Consider the following 21,878-nt stretch of genomic DNA (forward strand, 5'->3'; position numbering starts at 1 on the left):
TAGCAAGATGCATTACAGGTACAAGAAGAAAGTATGGAAAATAAGGAGATAATTTCATATCACGCTACAAAAGTTCAGTTAGCAGTAATTTCTGTTGTTATATATGCTTGTTTGTAGACCCGAGTCTAAGAGGGGAGCAGCGCTGCTTTGTACCTGCAGAGTATGTGCAGCGGGAAAGAATCAAACAGATCAAGGGAGAAAATAAGCGATGTCTGTAGATACCTTCCTTTGGGGGCAGGCTTCACGCAGGCTTATTTCTGTGTCTTTTCATTCCCCCGGTTCGGTTGTAGAGCCCACTTTTTATACCATCCTCGCTGCCAGATTTTCTTGTGAAATCGTTGCCTGTGTCAACCTCTCAGGTTAATTTGGGAATGGATTTTGGCTTCCTGCATAAATGCTCAGCCTTCGTCCAAGGGGAAGCACCTTCTTTTGGGGCTCGCTTATTTTCTGGAGCTTTACAAACACTCAGAGTTGTTTGTAAGTCCTTAGAAATATCACAGCAATGTGTGCCCAGATCCCAGGAATGTAGGTGAGCCCAGGCAGGGGTCTGCTGCGGAATGAAGGTATGTGGGGAATTCAGTTTGCTGGCTGCAGGAATATCCCACATTTATTAAATGAGATATGAAATACAGATGGAAGTCTTCACGGAGACGTATGGCCAGGTTTGATTTCTGGAGTGGGTGCAACACACTGATTTCTATTAGAGATTAGTTTCACTGATAAATGGAAGAGACTTTTGGGGAAAAGAAAAAGTACCACCCAGCACTGTCAGAATAAAAGGAAACCAAAGTGCTAATCAGAATGAATGATGACAAAATAGTTCAAGTATCTAAATATTTTGTCTTATTTCTTTACGAATGAGAGTTAAACTGCTATGTAAGAAGTAGCTACCCAAACTAAAATAGCTGTTTAAAAAAGCTTGGTAAGAATTAGCAGTCCAATCATTGTACATGTGAAAGTTATTACAGCTAAAATAAAAAAAAAAAATTAGATCAGGGTTAATTATAAGATGATGCAGTAGTATAATTAGTATTCTTCCTATGGAGGATTATGGGTCCTTCTAAATGCCCTTTTTGATTGCCTTCTTCCCTTTTTTAATTTCCTCCTTGTCCTTTTTGATTATCTACCCCATGACCCTCAGGGCTCCTAAATGTAATACAATTGAAATAACATTTTTGTTAGAGGTGTTTTTTTTATATAGGCTATTAACCTCTTGCTTACCAAGCGCTAATAAATTCTTTTCTGTGAGAGCTCCACTAACCGCAGAGGGACTCCGTGGTATCCCTGGAGTTTTTATGTAGTGCAGCTTTTTGCCTGTCCCGAAGCAGTCTCTAAGGATCTGTCAGGAACCAGTCTGCATGAGAATGAGCAGAGAGAGAAAAGAGAACTTCCTTGGAGTGTATTTTACAGCTTGGCAAGACAAGATCTAGTGGATCTTTGATATTTCCACAGTGCTTCAGTGGTCTAACTGAGCATTAAGGTTTAATATAAAAGTCTGTTGTCGGTTATCCTTTAATATGATTGTCAGAATATTCTTTTTTTTATCGTTACTGCCTTTAAGAGCAATAGGCTGAGATTTTTTCCAGAGTTTGTGGGATTCTGTTACTCACTTCTTTGGAATCCTTAAGAGGACCAAAGGACTTAACTCTTTGGTTCCTTTTGGATCCTATGAGAAACAAGGATTATTTCCTTTTACTTTTCCTACGAAGGAGCTGGTAAATTGTATTTTGCTGCTCAAAAGCTGTACTTATTTTGTAGGTTTCTCTTAGGGCTAAATTTTTTTTTTTTATAAGTTCACTTTTTATAACTCGGGAAGGAACATTGTCTTCAGTCTCTTTGCATGGCTAAAAGGTAACATGTGCTATCATTAAGTTTTCTCTCTAGGATGCTTAGTGGTAAGGTCATTTTTTTTTGCTCTACCAGTAATGCAAGTGAACTGAATTATGCCAGTTCTCAGTGTATCCCAAAGGGCTGATGGGAGATTTGTAAACAAATGGAATGTTTTGACTCTCTTTAGAAAAAAAATGGTATTAACACTTTTGCTGAAACATTTTGATGCAGTCTTTGGGTTAAGGTGGTTTCTGTTGTGTGTCTATGCAGGTGTTTGGCCAAACAGACTCATTTAAGTGATCACTCAGGTGGTGTTTTAGTGCAGAGGTGCTACTACGGTGACATTAAAACAGATTCATTAGCAATGGTAAAGAATATAGTAAATCAGAACCTATCCTACTCTTTCAGCTTGTGTCAAATGTTGGTCATAAATTTCCTTGGTCATGTTCATTTTAGTGAGACTTAAAAGGAATTCGATCTGAAAACACAGGTAACAGCAAATAAAGTCTGATTGCTTTATCACCGTCTGCAGTGCTTGCTTTAATTAAACGAGTACAAATATTCGCATGGAATTGAGTGTGCAGTGTATCATGGAGACCTGGAGCTGGGCTACAGAATCAAAGTGATTCTTTGTGCTCTGAAGTAGAGCTACTGTTATATCCCACTTCCTCCAGTGATGCTGAGGTCTGTATGCTTTTCATGGTTGATAGAGAGAAATATCAAGCAGATACTAGGCAAGCCACGTGTTATTAGACATAGGGGTGGCGCCAGGAGAGGAGAGATGGAAAAGCCCCAGTGGTTTCATGTGTTCAGAGAACGGGATGCACGGATACATCATTACTTGCTATTTTATCCCAGTGTGAAGGAGTTCATGTGAGTTCATCTGAAGAATAAAAACCAGCAACAAACAACTTTGAAATATTGTCTGTAAAACAGTAATATTAGCTGAGGTGTTGGTGTTGGATGGTTCTGAAGAACACAGTCCGAGCCAAAGATGGAAGAAGCTGCACAGAGTTACTTTTCTGCGTGGAAAGAAGTACTGATGATATTTTGGAAAATGTCAGAAGTTAAAATTAATTTTCTTTGGAATGAGAGTAGGTGCATGTTACTGTGTCTTTTGATATTCAATAGTTTGGGGTTTTTTGAGAAAGAAATGGCTTCCTTTTTTTTTAGCCTAGAACTTTCTAACAGAAAGTTTGTGTCTCATTGCTCTGAGAATAACACATATTTGGTGTAAGTCATTGGATGCCACAGTTAGAACAGTCCTGGGTGTCTGAACTAATTTTGAAGTCTTTTTAGAATGAAAAGACCGGTTTTTCAGGCTGTCAAACCTGGAAGCCTAGGTAGGAACGCTGCTGGGAAGTTTTCCAATGCTGCATCTCAGCAGAGATTTGGGGAGTGCTGAAGATCAGTAGCTTGGCAACGGCACTGGTCGGCTCTAAAAACTCCCTACCGGCGCTTCACAGTTGGAGGGAGTTGAACTGTGAAGTTCTGGATTGCTATTTACTTCAGTTCCATCGGTCATCCTATCCTCTCCCTGGGTCTGCCTCAGGATGATGTAGGACATTTGGTTGGTTTGTATTATGCTTTTGAAACTGAAAGAAGGGAAAGGAACAAAGCGTGTGTTGTTCCTGGAACACAGTGGCAACTCGCTTTCGAAGTGAAACAGCTGTGTGTGCAGAGCTCCCGGCTTGTGTTCCTTGGGACTGGGACACCCCTGCCCTGCTTTACTGGCTTCTCTCCTTCATTCCAAAATACGCAACTGCCGTTTCCATTTTTCCTACTTGTAAAAAACACCTACAGCAAAAGAGCAAGAAAAAGGAAACACGAGAACAAAAGCATTTCTTAAATTCTGCAGTTTTATTAGCACAAACGGGGAAACAGTGGATATTCCCCTTCTTTTTCTTTTCTTCTGTTAACCAGAACCCCAGGTTTGATTTTCTCATAAGATTGTGAATAGATAGAGGCTCTCTTGATCTCAAATACAGCTCCGCGTTATCGTGCAAATCTGACAGAATGAAAGGTTAGGCCTAGACTGTATGTGCAGTCTCTGTTAGCCCAGGCTGACCGTGGGTTTGTCTGACGTGGATTTCATCCACAATGCCTGGAGAAGGGGTGAGGGTGGGAGGCTCCGTTCCAGGCAGTCATCTTCGGTGGCTGAATTTTTGGGTTTGGTAAGTGAGGTAACTGAATCAAGACTTGGAAAAGACGTGTCTGGTGGTGAGGGTGAGTGAGGGGCTAACTTGAAAACAGGGGTGTAAGAGACGCGCCTGAGCCATCTGCCAGGGCAGTTCTGCGGGCTGATTTCTGCCTTTCCCCGCGGTGTTGGAAGCCCTCTAGCCCGTGTGTCAGCTGGTGTCCTCCCATGCAGTGAGACATTGACCTTTTGCTGTTCTTTCAGAAGATGTTAAGGAGAAAATTAATTAAACTAATTTTTAAGGTTTGGGGGCTTTGATTTAGTTTTCTGGTTTTGTGGGTTTGGTTTGGTTTATGGGGGTTTCTGTGTTCATTTGTGTATCAGTTGGAACATTTGAACTCTCATGTTCTGGACTTGAAAGAGTCGTGAAAATACCACGGTGGTTGGACTATATCCCTTAAAATCTATACTTTGAATTTCTTTCCTAATAGGCTGGTACAACTCAAATGTCTTTCATGCTTTCTAGTCTATTGTTAAATAAATGACATGTAGTGGAGCTTTATGAGGCTTCAGGAGAATTGGGAAGGAACACATAGGTGTAGTTCAAAGGAAAGATCAGCATTTCAGAGGAAAACAGGTCCTTCCCTGCATCTTGTCTTCAGTAACGTGTGCAGAGGGCACGCGGTTAGGGCAGGCTGGGCTCGGGGTGTCCTCGTGACCTGTACTGTCACTGCCTGTTTTCCAGGGGTTCTGCAGCAGAGGAGCCAAGTTCCAGCCTGGAAGGGAGAGCAGGACCAAGGTCTTCAAAAGCCTAAGTCAGCTGCTTGTTGTGCATCTAAAAGGAAGGATTTAATGTATGCCAGGACTTAAAATGAATACCGAGTGTTTCTTTTGGCAGGGACACTGCGGAGTTTGAGCTTTTGAAAAGAAAAGCCTTTCTTGGGGGGAAGTGGTGTTTCCTGTTGTTGGTACCTGTCTGCATGGTTCAGCCTCAGAATCTGAAAGAGAGTTCAATTCCAGCGTGCTTTGCTTGACCAGCACAGGCAGATAATGTTTCTGATACCTGGGACGTTTGCAGCCTTACCAAACAAAAAAAGTGTGAGTCCCCGTGGTTGTCGGTGTACTTGTCTCCTCCAGTGCAGCCCGGACCCAGGAGGTGTTAACTTCACAGGAAATGGGAAAAAAATATTGCATAAAAGACAGTTTTCCCCCAATTGAAACTCAGAAAAGATAAGGAACGCTGCTTAAAACAGAAACCACGAAAGCTGGGAAATTACAAATTACAGTTATTAGTCATTCTTTACTGGCAAGAGGAGGCAATAAAAAACCCCACATGTTCAAATATGGTGCGGCAAATAAAACGACTTTTCTTAATCGAGGCGGCAGTAGTGTTAGCATCTGTTCATCTTGAAAATGTTGTACATGATGAGCAGACAGCAGTGATCTGCCGTTTTGAGAGGGTTTGCCGTGCTCAAAATTATTTTATTCTTCCATAATAACTTGTTATTGTGACTGTAAAGTTGCTCTCCTCTAAATTTGCTCTGGCTGGACCCAGGGTGTGAGAAATAATCTGTCTTTGTGGCTTTCAAGTATTCCAGATATTAATTATGATAATGTTGTTACCCCTAAGAAAAAGTTGGGCAAACCTCGAGGTCCCTGGATAGAATGAGGAAGAGCATCCCCCTCGGGGAGGTGAAGTTACTGTGGTGTTTAAACAGTTTTTAAGAATTATTAAAGAGCTTAATAAGCAGAATGACTTCTGGTCAGCGTAGGGAAAGCATTTCAGACAAAGAAAGGTAAGAGGCTGCTAGATAAGTCTCTTAACAAGATGATTTTTCAGACCTTTTTTTTTTGTGCACCAAAGAACATGAAAGCCATGTTTAAAAATTTAAAGCCTTGATATGTTCCGGTTCTGTGGAGCAGCAGAAGGAAGAAGCTTTTTACAGCGCTATAATTCCCTATCCAGCAGCTCTTTAAATTGAGATATTTATGACAGCTGTTTGTAGTTAATGGAATGCACATAGACTTGGTCATTAATTATTGCTTTTTTTCACAGTTATTTGGATCCGGTGGGTCCGGTGGGTCCGATCCTGCTGTTGTCAGGGTCACGTAACTTCCGGAAAAAAAAAAAAAATAACATAAAATAACCTTTCCCCTTCCCTATTTCTTTTTTCCAGTGGCTGAGAATTTTTTTAGGGAAGGTATTCAACAAGAGTGAGTTATGGAGCAGTTTTGTAATGCAGTCATTTAACAGCTTCAAGTTGGCAGTAATCCCATCCACCTTAATGCTCTTCACAGTTTGCAAGCAGTCAGCCGAGAGCAAGAGTGCACGAGGGCTCAATAGGCTCCAGTGTTTGAACTATGGCATTTGCGTTTAGCTTCTAGCACTGGTCTTAAGTGCCTAGTAAAACCCTGCAGCTTTGGTTTCATTAATTAGGGACTCCTTTCCACTGATTTGTGGAAAACATTGGCCAACATGTTCTTTCGGCTCAGTAAATATTTATACAACTCATGTATGATTTTTAGTAATAAATACTGCTCATTTTCAGCACATCCAAAAGAGGCTCTTTCCACGTATTTACAGATTCCTCGCCTGACCCCTACTGAGCATGTTAATTCAGGTTAGGAAAAGGTAAATTGGAATCTTGTTGATTTTTGAAGGGTTTTTTTCTGAACTCCACTCTGCCGTATCATCATTTTTCATCGTGTTTAACAGGAGTTTGAGAGGAAAATACAAAAAAACAAAAAACCAGCTTCCATTGGATAGCAATTACTGATTTAAACCAACTGGCCAATACTGTCATTAACTGTCTGTCAGATAACTGAATGTTATGCTGTGATGATATTAGTTAGGAACCTATCAGGGTATATTTATATGAGCTTTCTGGGATATATCAGCACCTTTCGAACTTAATCCTATTTATCCTCACCCGTAGAAGCCCTGTGAGGCAATATTATCCCTATAACGTAGATGAGGAACAGAGATTGAATGCCTGGCTCAAGGACACATTCCAAATCCTTGCCTTAGATGTATTGACAGCATTGCCCATCTGTGTGAGAAAATGCCTATCTGACTATTCACACGCACACATTTAGCTGCGTATGCAAATATCTGTTTTCTGTGCACACAAATGAAAGTGGGCACCGAAGCATTGAATTCCTTTATGGAAACCTCACAGGACCTCCTTGGAGAGTTTCTCTAGTGTTTTTAATCAGTTGATACTGGATTCTTACATTCAAAATTCTGTCAAGCTCCTTTTTTTATTCCTTCGGTTGTCTCTCCCGTGTCCTTTTCTTACCTTTTGGTTCAAGCGCTACTCTTGGTTGCATTTATGTAGTGCTACGGATGTTACAAAATGATGTGTTATTTTTATGTGAAAGGTTTTAGGCATTAGATTTCTTAGGTTTCTCGTTCTTTACTGTATGCAATTTGAAGAAATAAGATAACAAAAGTACATTTAAGGATGATGGAACACTGGCTGCGCATCTTCCTGGGGATATTTGGGTTAACATAAATATTTGAATCACAAGAGAATCCTAAACTAATTCTGCCCAGTTTGCGGTGTTGTAGTGCGACAGAGCCATAGTAATGCCTCTTAAAAAGTCCATTCTAAGGTGAAAAACTCTCATGTTTAAGGCTATATGATACAAGAGATGCTTGGAGATATCTTATCATTTTTTAATGCATACAATAACATCTATTGTTATTGTTATTGTTATTAGTAACTCTAATGAACGTGAGTAACTTCTTTCTTTTTACTGGAGCTCATGCTGCGTTTTATTGTTGGGTTTATTGTATGTATTATGTATTGTATGTATTAACTAGTAAAGACATTTACCCAGAAGTGTTTGTTACGGGCAGGCTGTGTTATCTCAAAAGCGTGCTTGATAAACCATGCTGTCTGGCTTAAGGCACATGCCAAACTACATAGTTCTTGCCCAGTAGCTCAAAGGGCGATACTCCATCCCATACTGGTCATGCTGAAGTTAATGGGAGTTTTGTTTGCATGTGGAGTGTGCGGTGGCCCCACAGAATCTTGGAATGCCTCAACTGTGAAGTCCTCTTTGAAAGCTGTTTGAAAACCCCACCTATTTTATTAGTTGGTGCCAAATCTGATAGCAGACGAGTTGAACAGGAGGAGGGAGGCTGGGTTGGTTGTAGTAAATACGCACAGTAGTGGCAACTTAAATTTTCTGTGAAACAAATATAGAATGGAAAGTGGATCTTCAACTGTCATCAGTTAGTTGATGTACAAGGGGGAGCATTCACACTTTCTATCTGCATAGAACCGGATTCCCGAAATGTAGGGTTGTAGGAACTCCTGACTAGATGCCTAAAGTTAAAGGGAGTTGCAGTTCTTTGCTTTAGGTGCCAAGGAAGTGCTGTGGCACCTCTGGGTAAGTTGGTGTGGATGCTCATGGCTGATTCCCGCGCTGTGGAGATCACATCCACTCTGAGCATCAGCAGCGCTCTGCTACCCCAGCCAAGAGCTGCCAGGGGATGCTCCTGCCGTGAGGACCTGGCAGCGACTTGGCAATCCTTCCTTCGGCCTCCGGCTAAGGAGCCCATTGCAGCCAATCTGACTTTCGTGTTTCAGTTCTTAAATCTCCTGCGTTCTGTGAAGGATCGTGAGTCCACCTGTAAGGATGACCATCTGTAATTTCAGCTTTTAAAACTGAAAGCTTTTCGTCTCAAATGAATTTCTTTCTGTATTTTGTCTTTTTAGGAATAATTCTGTTGTTATTACTGCTCTCCTAGGGATAATTATATAGATAAATGGTGTGCAAATGCAGTAATAAAATAAATGCAAAAAGTATGATCTTATACAAAATCTTTTTAAAAAATTATTCTGTATAATTTTGAGGAGGAACAGCTTTGAATTTGACTGCTATTAAGCGATATCTCAGATAAAGTCAGTTTAGTACAGGCGATCCAAGAAATCTTCTGAAAAAGATGTTACTTTCTTGCTTGCTTTTCACCTAAGTACCAAATAGTTCCATTGAGAGCTTTTGGTGCCTTGGACACCAACACTTCCCTGTTTAATAGGTAAGAAGTCATTTAAGCACTTCAGATATTTGGGTGAGAGTTTTCTTTAAATCAGTGAGACAGCTTATGAGGCAGAAGTAACTTCTCTTGATGAATGAGCCTGAAGAGCTAAGCTCCTTCTCCCCTCCTGTAGATGTAGCTCATCCTCCTGTGAGATAAAGAGCGGTGGCAGAAGAGCCATTTGCTCTGCTGCAGCTTGTTGGATTAAAGAGAACCCTTTGGTATCGAGTGTTGTCAATGCAGCAACTTTTGAGAGCACTAAATTTACTTATAAAAAGTTCCTTTTTAATTGCCCCAGGACAAACCCTTGCATGTCGTGCTTTTGCCTGGAGAAAGTTTTTATATGGAAATACATTATTATTTTTTTTTTTAAGATGATATAGAGGATGTCTGGAGTTTGTCAAGCCAATTGATCCTGTAGGGAATGTGCTGACTTTCACTATGTATGGAGGATTTTTAAAGCAGCTGAGCAAAATCCCTTCTCAGATAAGATGCTTTCTGTTTTGTCAGTTAAGAGCATCCTCAAATTGAAATAGCTCAAACATAATCAAATCTCCCTTCCTCAATCCCTTGCCTTCTCCTCCCAGCCCCCTACACAAGCCATCCCCGAAAGGATAATCCTGGTGATGATGTCATTAGAATGAATTTACAGGCTAGTGCTCAGTTTTCTTGTCTCAAGCTTCAATGGCTAATGCTGTAAATTTGAGCCGTGTATGTAAAGGAGTCAGGTTATGCCTTTTTCGCACCCTTGTTTAATTTCCCTGGAGCCCTGAGAATAGCTAATGTGGGATTATTTGGATATTTTCATGCCCTTTGTTGTTTTTTTTCCACAGCTGCGCAGCTTCAAATTGCTTATAAGCATTCGTAAAAGCTCTTGTCATATTCCTGAGGGAATCATTGTCTTCAGGGAGCGGAAAGTTTAAGAATTTTGCTGGTTAGGTGTGGTTAGAAGTAGTTACGGTTCCTGGTAGGTGTAGAGGATGGTGATATAAAGTACAGAATAGACTGAAAAATCATTAGTTTTAACAAAATTTCTTTGTTTCCCAAAAATGAAGTCTTCTCATTATGATGATCCTCAGTGATTTTAACCTCTAGAGAATGTTTTTAATAGTTAAGAAGGACCGTTGAATAAAGGTGATCCAAACTTATATCAAGAATAGGGACCTGTCTTTAAATTTTATCATTTGAACTGCCTTGGCAAAGAGGAAGAAACAGGCTGAATTTATTTCTTTTGTTGGTAGGAGATGGTAATACGCAGAAATTACCTGAATTGTGCACAGTTGTTGGAGGAATTGGTGGCAAAACCAGAACGCTGAGTACAGGTCCCTCAAGTCTTAGAGCATACGGTTGAAATCTTAACCACATAACATCAGCCTGGCAGGTTCGACCGTGCTGTGTCAATCACATCAGCTCAACGAAGTCATAAAAACAGGTCTCTTCCCACAGGCTTATGTGTAAGGAGAGACACACATGACACCGATAGCTTCTATGAGTTCAGTGCACAGAGGGGGAAAAAGGCTAAAGTCAGTCTGAAGCATGTGTTGGAAGCAGGGTTTGTGCTTGGGGCTTATAGCTAAAATTAACTTTCTCTTTCCTGTACCAAGTTGATGAACGTATTGAAAGTGGTAAATAGTTGTTTGAAGTACGCTGCTGTATTTCATGGTTATTGTAAAATAAACAAACCTTTCAGACCTGAATAAGGGACGAGTCTTACCTAGTCGGGATGATTTGAGAGTTGGTAGGCAATAGGCTGTTTTGTAAATGGCATTCCAAAAACCGGTGGGCAAAGCCTGTGTGTATTGCAAGAGGAAGTTTTGGAATGGTGGATGCAATGCACATTTACTGTCATACACGATGAAAGGGAACACACAGTTGCCTATTAACAGAGCAGCCAGAAGAGCGGAGTCACCAGTGCAGAATCCCAACTGTACTTTTAGTGCTGTGATGTGATCGTTGCTTTTGTGTACAGTACACATCTACACAGTATTTTAGGACACTTCTTAGCATAACATGATCTTTCCTCGTCCTTCTTTATCCGCAGAAGGTATTTTGCTGTTTCTGAGTTCAGTTTTTCAGGGAAACTCTTTTCATCTCCTAATGGAAGATCTTTCCTACTTAAGGGAGATACGCTCTTAGGTCCAGGATCATGGGAAACGTGGTAGCTGTACCGGACAATTACAGGCATGTCAGACCCTCATCTAAGTGAAAAATACATCGGGGTGGCATCTGTGCTCTATAGATAAAGCAAACAAAGCTTTATCTTAGAAAGATAAAAAGGGCCTTTGTGCTGCAAAGGAACTTTGTCGCTTTGGGGCCATTTGTTCGGCGTCTCCTTGTGGACTTATCTTCCTGAGATGCTAAATACCACTTTTTAGTATGTGTTATAAAAAGCAAATGGACTGCTTTCTGATATGCCTTATGGCTCTATTTAGTCTAATTCACGTATCTCATAAGCATTTTTATTACAGAAATTCCATAACATACTTCAAGTCAAGGTGCTATGAACGCCTTATTCTGTTTCTTAAAACATATAAATGTATTACTAGCTGCCTTCTGAATTCTGGAAATTAATAATCTCTGGAAAGGAGTGAAGCTTTTCCACTTGTCCCTGAGTGAAAGGATCTGCTGAGATTTAGACTGTACTGTGCACCGTCAACCATCGCATCAGTGCAGCGAGCACTGACAGCCGAAACATATGGAAGCGAGACCAGCAGTGGTCTTTAATAAGGAGAAGAAAAGGATAACTCTGAAAAGTGAGCATCCAACCACATGTAGGTGGTAATTATGCAAGATGGATGTAGTTAGATGAACAATAAACTCCACTAATTCTGTTTAGATTTGTAGCATGTGTGAGACAAGACAACCGGCCACTGTCCTTAGTAAGAAATGCATAATGTTACAGGCTTCTTACTTGATATCTGTTTCAGTATATTAATTCTGATTTCTTTAAAGAAAAATTATCTCGTCTGCAGTAAACATCTTTTTTTTCTGTATACGAACATTTTAAATAAGGAAAGAGTAGTTTCCCCTTTTTGACAGACATTGAAGGGGGTCATAGTTTTCGCTTATCGCTTATAACTGACAGTGAAAGTGCAAGGTGGGTGAAAGTTAGCAATTTCTGTCACTTCTGTTGTGCTGTGGTATTAAATAACGGTTAAAAGGGAGTAACAAGTGCAGTATTCACAAGCTAGCTAAGAGGGGAATTAGAAATTTTGTCAAACTTCTGTCAAAAAATGTAGTTCACATCAGGAGCAACCAGTTTATTAATTTTGCTAGAGTCGACAGACTTTTCTCCAGAGTGTTCTCCCCTTTCCTGAAATAAGTTTAGTGATTTAAACTCAATTCTCCGGGGGTCTTGGCACTGAAGGAGTCTGAAGTGTTGAAGTGCTACTTGTGCTATATTCAAGTCTCAAATTTTGCATGAACTTCTGGCACTAATCTTTCCCTCACCCTATTTTCCCCGACGACATGAAGACAACATAATAGAATCTTCTTTCTTATCCTCAGGAGAGCAAAGCAATGAAAAGTTGAGATTTAACCTCAGTATATTTTGAAATAAAAAAAAAAAATGAAAAAGTTTCCATGATAGGAGACTGCTTGAAAAAAGTGTAATTTTTGCAACAGTCAGTCTCAGAAGAATACGGAAAGGCAAATGTACTAGCACATTGCAGCTGAAGTATTCAGTTGGGATAGATGAAGTAATGTATAAGGAATCAATTTTTCCAGATCAAAAATATTCTCTTATTCTTTGCAGAGAAAGTGAGTTAAGAAAATATACTGCTTTCTAAAAATATCCATGACCTTTCTGTTAAAATTAAACCTCCAGTTGCAGTAAGAACTGATACCCAAAGTTGGCTTTGTTTGATGCACGGTGGGCCAAACTCATCCAAGGTGTTGAGTAGATGGAAGTCATTGGGGTGAACCAAGGATTTCAGCCAGCCTCATAAGCTTCCTTCATGCTTATGAAAGGGCTCACAGGGCAGAGAAATATCTACTTTATTAGACAGCTGTCATTAAAAATACTGTAGAAATCTAAAAAACAACACTAAATTACCTGCAGTTAGTGTTGAATTCTCTACTCAGTACTATAGGATGATTTGAAAAACCTTTAGGAAACGTTTATTACCTGTGTATTTGTGATGGGATTTTAGCACATTATTACACAAACTAATTTAAGAATGGACGCCCAGATTTTGTTTCTAAACTATCCATGGCCTAGAGAATGAGATGCAGCATTAAAATTCTGGTCCTCAGACACGTTATAGTGCTTATCTCGTGGTATCTCTGTCATCTTGATGAAGTCATGAGCTGATCGTGAACGATGCAGTGAGAAGATCTTTCTTCGGAGAGTTTTGGAGTTAAGATTGCTGCAATGATCCAGGCAACCCACTTTATAAATATGTGACTGGTAGTTACGCAACTGTTAGTCCGTGGATGCATCTGTTCATTATTCAAGGTCCGCCAGGGGAGGGTCAGGCTGGAACCTCTATGAAATTGTGTTTTGATGTTGATTAAGGGCATACTTAATGCTCTAATACTGTGTTTCCTTCAAGACTTCCATTTGCTGGAAATTGCGGCCATATATATGATTGCCACTGGCTTCAAGAGGCAAAACCAAGTGTTTATATTTGGTGATGCCAAAGAATTCCTCTTTTGAATACATAAATAAATTGTAGGTGGTTGTGTCTTCTAGTGGTGAGTGTGCAAATTTAGCTTCTCGTGGAAAGGCGTTAGAAGAACTGTTACATACACTTTCCAATCAGGTAAGTTTTGCTTATTTGAAAGAACTCATCTGTGAACACTCTCTTTTCATGGTTATTCCCGAGAACCCGGCAGTTAAGACTTACATTTGAATTGGTAATGAGGTTTTGAATTCTTGAAACGGCAGCAGTCTTGGTGATCCCTTAATTTCAAGGGAAGTTGAATGTATTTGACTAAGACCAAAAGGAAGGAGAATACTTGGATGTAACTAACCAGCAGGACATGTTGCAGCATACCTACTAGCCAAGCATTTTGGAGTCCAGCTTTGATTTAAGCTCATGTGAAAGAGGATAGATTAGATTTAAACTTAAAGTTCCTGAAGTCCAAAACAATTCTGTCTTTTTGCTTCATTTTTAGATTTTGTTTTAATTTTAAAGGTAGAGTTACATAGACACCATCATTAAAAACTGTGTATTCCTGTCAAAGTATGCTTCAGAACAAGCCCTTATATCATTTGTTTCCATTCTCCTGAACAATCCTTGGGATCTGGTTCCAGACTGACACACGGAGCCTACCTGATGCTGGGAAGCCACTCCCATCTCGGGTGACAGAATATTAAATGAGTATCAATGCAATGCACTGGGGGAAATCGGGGTGCTGGAAAGAATTGGCATTGCAACTGCTGGTACTTTTCCAAAAGAAACACAAAGAAATCCTGTGTAATTGTATGAGACAGAACTGGGCAAAGATAATTCCAGGGTGTGTGCAGACATCTGTGAGTGATGAGTTTTAATAGTTTTAATTAGAGTTGAACATAAGCTACAGGAAGGGCGGCTGGGTGAGGAGCGTCTACCTGGCGCAAGAGAGTGTTTTCCAGAATGTCATTGTGTTACATAAAATTTAGACTAACTTATGTGGCATATTATGTGGCTGTTTCAGATAGTTTCTGCCATATCAAACTGTGGATGGTACAGTATGCTATGAACAGCTCAACGCTCAGCAAGGCTGGGTTCTGTGATTGCTAATTATTTGTGTTATTAAATGATGAAGGCCTTAATCTTCAGTGATTAACTTTGTAGATGCAAACCTTGTATGTAAAACCACGCAGCCGCAGCGCCAACGTTCGCTGGACGTGGGTTCGGAAAACAGAATGGATCAGTAACTCAGCAGTTAAGGAAATATGTTTCTTTTCAGGAGTTTGTTTTGTGGTATCTCATGAATGCACACAGCTTCCAGAGTTTTATGATCGTATTCTGCTTATGGACAACTGATGAACAGAGGGGTTCTTCTTGTCATAGAAATACTGAGAGCATTTCATTGGTTGTCTTCTCTACTGTCAGTGAGAACACAGGAAATAAATAGGTATATTCTTAAGTGCAGCAGATTTTATTACAACTATTATAGCATAGAATAAGAAGAAAAATCATCTACAATTAAATCTTAAAATGTTTGCTAAATAGAAACCTATTATTTTCCCTGTCCTGATATAAGAATATCCATCAGAACATTTTCAGTCATAATCCAATGTATTCAACTTGCCATATTCTCAAACAATGAATTCCCATTGCCCAAAATGTAAGTAACAAGAAGTACAGCTACGCATCTGATAGTTGGTTGGATTTGTTTCATTTTGTTTTGGTTTACATACATGAAAGAGCTTTGGCAGCTTGTGTGAAAATGTTTATGTTGTAGTTCTATCTCCCCGAAGGCACAGAATTGGGGCATTGAGGCTTCTTTTATCTCTCATCACGAAGGAGTGCCTCTGGGTGAGAATCGGTGTAACCAGGACCGCTGCAGCCTTGTGGTCACCGTCTCAGCCTTTATCGCGGTGCCTGGGCCTCTCTGGGAGAGCCTCAGCGCTGCTCTGAGCACTCTCAGATGTCCACACACCTGGAGAAATGACTTGAAACCATTGCCCCCCGTTACCATCCAGGAGGATAGCTGCCACCCTCAATTTTTGTTTACAGTTTGATAATTTTCTGGGGTTTTATGAAAATACCGTGGACTCTTTGAGGCTTGGCTCGTGCTTTTAATTGTTGTCAGTCGTTTTGAACACGGCTGGTGCGAGAACGGGGAGCGCAGCGTTGAAGTAGAATGTTGCTTTGAAATGACTTCAAAAGTATTCTTGGGATGATGTTCTCGATATGGTAGGTCTGGGAGAGCAGCCAAGTAAGATGTAATTTTATGCTTCACAGTGAAAGCCGAAAGCCATGCTGTTCCCTGTCCCGCAGCATGGAGTGTGTGTCCAGCACACACACGCCAAACTGACCGCTTTTACAAACGGTGCCATTTCACTCTTCTTCATAGCAACAAGTAGAGATTTTGCGAAAACGATGCCGCTCGTTTAATGGTTCACATCTGCTGGGATGTTTTCTTCCTCCAGCATCACTAAGCACTAAAAAAGCAAAGCTGTGGTCAATGAATCAGGTGTTGGGGAGGGCCACCTGCGGGGACTGATAGCCCGCAGGAAACTGCACACATCACGTTGCTCCTGGCCTGGGATCCAGTGCAGGTCAAAGGACCTGTTCCCACTGGTGTGCTGGTAGGACAGAGCCTTCAGCAGAAGGAGACGCTGCTCTTTGAGCCCCACCAGGAGGAAGGAGCACAGTGCTTACAGCAGTGCTGCCTGCGGAACTCATGGCAATTTTCTCCTGTCGCTGCCAACACAATGTTGTTGTGGTTTGAGCTAAATTAGATTCAGTTTTATGAGTGACTCAGTTGCGATAAGTAACTTCATTCTCTGAAAACTAATTGCATGATTTTGAGAAAGCGGTTTTCTCTAAAAGCGATAACACAGGGCACTGGTATGCAAAAAAGCCAATGCTTATACTTAACCAAGGCCATCCTCAACCTGGCGGAGGGGGACCGCACCTGTGAGGAGGGGCAAGTAGGGCAGGTGACCCTAAACCAACAGAGGATTCCAACCCATATATGTCATACTTGGTATAAACTTGAGAGATGGTGAGGGTATCGCTCTCGTCTTCGATGGCCAACACCTAGTGATGACCTTGTCTTCAGTACTGTGTGCTGATCATCATTAGCAGCTCTTCTGTCCTAGGCAAAGACACTGTTTTGCAACATCATTTTCTTTGGTTAAATTCACTTAAGTTGTATTTACCGCACTTGTATGTTAGTTATTTTTACATCGATGACCATAAACAATGGCCTACAAAGATCACAAAATTCGTTCAGGCCAGAGATCCTCACAGACATTAATATAAATCATTACTGAAGTTTCTGAAAGAATAAACTCTTTTCTAGATACGCTCAGATCTGTTGTTCTGGTTTGGTAGATGCTCTGCAAGTGCCCAAGTGTTACGTATAATCTTCCACCTTAATTGCTACCTCTGTGTAGTGAAAGAGGAGTGGAGTGACAGGATGAAGCACAGTGGGATGCAAGCTTGTGATGCGTTTTCTTTCTGATTTTACACAATACACCATCAGGATACTTGGAGTTTAAAATGTTAACTTTTTTCCTCCCAAAGATTTCCACTCCATCGTAAAACAATTGATTTCCAAAACACGATAAAGGCATAATGCTGGCTTGAGGGAAGAGGATCAGAAAATCAAATATCTATTTATCAATACGTGCCCCCATGTGAGCAAAGTGTGATGTACGTCTTCTGTCTGTAGAGATGTACTGTCATCAGACCAATGTTTATCACCTGGTTTGGGGTAAAAAAGCAAAGCAAAGGAGAAACAAGGATGTTTAACAGAGGTCCTGGAGATTAGTTATGAGCTTTGCCAGTGATGCGTGTCTTTATCCATACAAACAAAGGAAGAGTTTTCTTGGAGGTTTAAGAAAACGGCACTCAACAGTATCCTCGTTTGATATTTTGCAGAGTAATGTATTCTGCCAGACAGGGGACGTTTTACTTATCTTTCTGTACATCAAAGTATATTTTTCCCTTGAAATGTGGGAAGTTGACAACTGTACGACAGCAGCAGGGATCTGGGTTCACAGAGTAAGCGATGTTTCATTATGCGTCTTTATTAGGATGGGCAACTGTGAGAAACAGCTTATGATGTATAAAATATCTGAGTCTCTGTTTGTACTTGAAGACATTGTTCTCTCTATTTGAAGTTGGCTAGTGAAGGTCAGTCAGGCTAACCACTTGCAGACGAGTAGCCTCTCTCTGTTGGTAGATACGCTTTTCAAAGTTCATTGCATCCAGAAAGCTATTTTTGTAAATACCACCCATCATGGCAAATTACATATTGTTAGTGGGAGGGGGAAAGCGAACGGTGGATGGCTTGTTTTCATTTTCAAAAAACTCGATTGTTGTTGCAAAGAGCATTGCATAGCAACAATGAAAAGTCCAAGAAGTTAATTTGTTAAAGATTTGGTGTTGATCAGGAATGTCAAATTGCACTGCTGAAGCGATAAATTCTGTGATAACTGTAATACTGAAACTTTCACTCACTGATAACCATGGCAGTGATATATTGTGGTATTTTCATGACATTTCCTTTGCTTTACTTTGAAGTCTAGTTGGTTGAGTGAGGAAGTCTTTCTGTATTAGCAACACCAAAGTTGGGGCTGTTTCTTTCTCTCGTTATTTTATTTTTATTTGTTAACTAAGAATGGAAAGCTTGGCATTTAGGACAATGCTCATTGTGTCAAGTGGTCGCATATTACTCCACTCTGCCACATGTTGAAATGAAGCACGTTAAAAAAAAAAAGAGATTTTACATCAAATAACATTTTTAAAGGGATGAGTAGGTTTTTTGTTCTCCACTTCATAAAAATAAATCATTGTCTTTCAGTGTCATATTGTCTGGTGTCTACTCAAGTCTGTGTTTACTGATGGTCCGGTCCCACAAATAGTTACAAAGGAGAGAAATCCCAGTTAATCATGGCTAATCTTGTGAAGAAAATTACTGATGTATGTTGGACTTGCAGAATTAGTTTCATAAGAGATCCTGTTGATTTCAAAAGAACCACTGAGTTGTCTGTGTAAGATTTCTGGGATACGGCTCATAGGAAAGGCATTCAAACATAGATGCAAGTAGGAGATAGTACTGGCCCAAAGAAAGCCAAAGAGTTCCCCTTTTTTTACGTTAAGTAGCTTTCAGACTGATTTTTTTTTCATGATGCACTCATATCTAGGATTATTAGATTTCCTCAATGTTCTGTATAGCAGAGTCATTGAATTCCTACATTAAAACTATAACCAATCACAATGATAGAGGAATGTGTTGCATACTTAATATTGAGAATTTAAAGCACTAGTTATGTGTCTAACCTAAGTAACTGGGTATGCTGGTATGTTTTATGCTCAGTTTTTCTAGTCACAGTTACTGGTGTGAAAGGGAAGGCTTCTTAACTCACAACTCATTCTAACGTAAGTGAGGATTCCTGATTAATTTAAATCTAATCCTATTGAACTCACTGGCAACATTTATCCTTGTTCCACCAGATTGCAGTTAGTCGCTGTAAAATCATAGTTCAAAGCGAAACACTTAGGTTTCGCTGCAACAACACATATAATCATGAAGAAGATGCAAAAGTCTGCATCTAACTTTTAATATCTACGCAATACTGCTAAAGGGCCTTACCCGGTGGTAATCAGTAATTATTATGGGAACATCTGATTGGAAAAACCCACCATTCATTTCGTATTAAAAAAAAAACCAAAACAAATAGGTAGAAAAATATAAGCGCTAATATTCCCATCACTATTTCATGTATCAGGGAAAAGTAGGCCCTCAGTCAGCGAATACAGCTAAGTCTGTTTTGTGCTGTGGCAAATCTCATTGTGAAGAGGCTGTGAGTAATCAGAAGTGACAGCATAAGCACTTTCTGTTCAAAGTGATTTTACAGAAAGCATTATTTTCTGAGAAACGTACACATATGGCTTCCATAATGCTGAAAGAGCACTGATGTATCCATTTATTAGCACTAGTGTTGGGAGAGGAAGTTTTCCAAATGGTGTTTAGATTTAAGACCTTTTTCTCTGCATTTCCCTTTCCGTAAAACCTCCTTAAAATCATAGGAGTTGGCCAAGCGGGTGAGGGCGCGGAGTGCTTCTGCCCAGGGACGCTAGGACGGTCGGTGATGGTGAGGCCCTGTCGGGAGCTGTGTGTGCTGTTCAAGAAGACAAACAGCAGTAAAACTGTTTTTCCTTGGAGGAACAGCAAATGTTCTAATGACAACTGTAATTTCAAATTCACAGGGTAAAGCAGACCTCTAGAAAATCCTAAAGAGAGAGGGGTTTTGCACTCAGACCAAAAAGTGCACAAGGTGTATTGTTTGTGCATTTTGGCATAGATTCTTCAGGTCTCTCTGCCTCTTCAGGCTCTGCCCCTCTCCTTGCCCTAAGCGGCCACAGTAACGCTCCCCTCTTTGGGGCGAGCAGCTCTCCTGGCCGCCGGCTCCGAGCCGGCCAGTAACAGCTGGACTGGAATGAAAATCCGAGAAAGCTGACTCTTACGAACTACGAATTTAAAGGATGATTTTGTCCCCTGTAGTAGCTACTTAGATAACTAAAGGTTTAAATTCTGTTATTGTCGTTTTCCTTTTGTTCTTATTGCTTACCCTTATTGCTCTACAGTTTGAGGCTCTAACTCCTAATTCTTAGCATGAGGAGTGCACAGATTTGGCCGGGATCTTTCAGTTCAAGGCAGCGCGCACACATAAGGAAGTTCTAGAGTATTCTCAGTTTTGCTAACTGTTTGTCAGTGTCTCACATTTATAAAATTACTTGAAGGGACTGCTCAGAACGGCTCTTCCCAAAGCCTGGAGCCTCTCAGCTTTTCTTTTCTTTCCAGGGAACAGAAAGCTTCCAGTGCTCACACTTGTAGAACCTGGTGGTTCAAAACCAAAAGGCCAATAGCAATGCAAGTGCAATTAAAAAAAATCCTCGTGATGTTTACATACGCGTTGGAGGTTGGCATTGTAAATTTATGCATCTGCCAAAACCTAGAATAGTTTGATACCAGTTGGCTTTGAAAGTTAGCTCTAAATAAGCAAATAAAGTATATGTGTTTTTCTGATTTATTGTGCCTCCCCGACATGTTCCACAACAAAGAAGCCTGAAATAAAAGCCTATTTTTTCCATAGTAATTTGGTTTTGGTAGAGGTGGTTAAAGGGATAGGAGGGTAGCTAAGGAGATTGAAGTCTCTATCTTTCGTGAATAGCAAGCCAGACAATTTCAATTCCAAAATTTCATTACAGGCCTTAATCACAAATGCAATGTTTCAAATACTTGTACTGCTTCCAATAACCTCTTTCTCTTGTCATAAAATTCCCCCCAAGGAGAGCGAAGCTTAAATACTGAGGGGTCTGAGTACAGCACCAGTTATCTGCTAAAGTGGAGACAATATTGTTTGTATTCAAGCATGAATTCCGATGACATTTAACAGAGTTAATTTTATCTTTATTTGGTATTATGAGTTTTGCCTCATTCTGTTCACTCTGTTGCTTTCTTTAAAATGCCTTTCATTTCACTGGCACCGGACCATCACTGGTGATTGCCACCACATGCCTGTCTAGCATGAAAACATCTTTATTACTTCAAAAAGTATACATTTAACAGCTTGGAGTTATTTGCATCTGGCTTGGAATTATGGCAAGTAATACTCTATTGAGAGCGCTGTTCATTTGGTTTTAATGAGCATAAGCTACAGCTTGCAGTCAAGGAACTACTTGAACTTAATAACATAGCAAATGAATTGTTGTACTGCTCAAATCTGTTCTGTCTGGGTAGTTTGACGTGCGCTGGTTAATATGAGTGTGGGAAATTTTGCAACCATGGGAAGTAGAAGGGGCTTCCATAGCGGTGTTGCTATCTTCTGTTTCAGTCAGCTTCGGTTTTCAAGCAGCAGCATGTAGATACGCGTTCCAGCAAGGGAATTTAAGCAGTACACGATGAAACATTTACTGATCAAGTGTAAAGAGAGAATATACCATCCAAAGAAGGGAGATACTCCCACCTTTAACATAAAAATCATTGCAATTTTCGTTCTTCTTTTATACTGGGTGCTGTGTGACTGAAATAAAAGAGTTCAGTGATGTCAAAAGGATTTACTCAGTGGTCCCTGTGCTGACGTTGGTCTCATTTCTTCCCTACAGGTATTTCCGTAACAAAGAAGACTCACACATGTAAGTAATACCTTTTGATTTGGCCTTCTCTTACAAGTGGAATTCATGTTGGGTTGTG

At 40.3% G+C, this 21,878-nt stretch overlaps 1 protein-coding gene across 2 annotated transcripts in view; it reads left to right on the top strand.

Moving 5' to 3' along the window:
* Nucleotides 1–21,878, top strand: part of RORA (RAR related orphan receptor A) — a 355,196-nt gene that overhangs the window by 217,477 nt on the left and 115,841 nt on the right. For both annotated transcript variants that reach the window (XM_054077367.1, XM_054077365.1), the window contains exon 3: nucleotides 21,791–21,820. In XM_054077367.1, coding sequence (XP_053933342.1) covers nucleotides 21,791–21,820 — 30 coding nt within the window. The remainder of the gene's footprint in view (nucleotides 1–21,790; nucleotides 21,821–21,878) is intronic.

This window comes from Cuculus canorus, chromosome 12 (genome assembly GCF_017976375.1).
Source record: "Cuculus canorus isolate bCucCan1 chromosome 12, bCucCan1.pri, whole genome shotgun sequence".
Taxonomy (NCBI): Eukaryota; Metazoa; Chordata; class Aves; order Cuculiformes; family Cuculidae; genus Cuculus; species Cuculus canorus.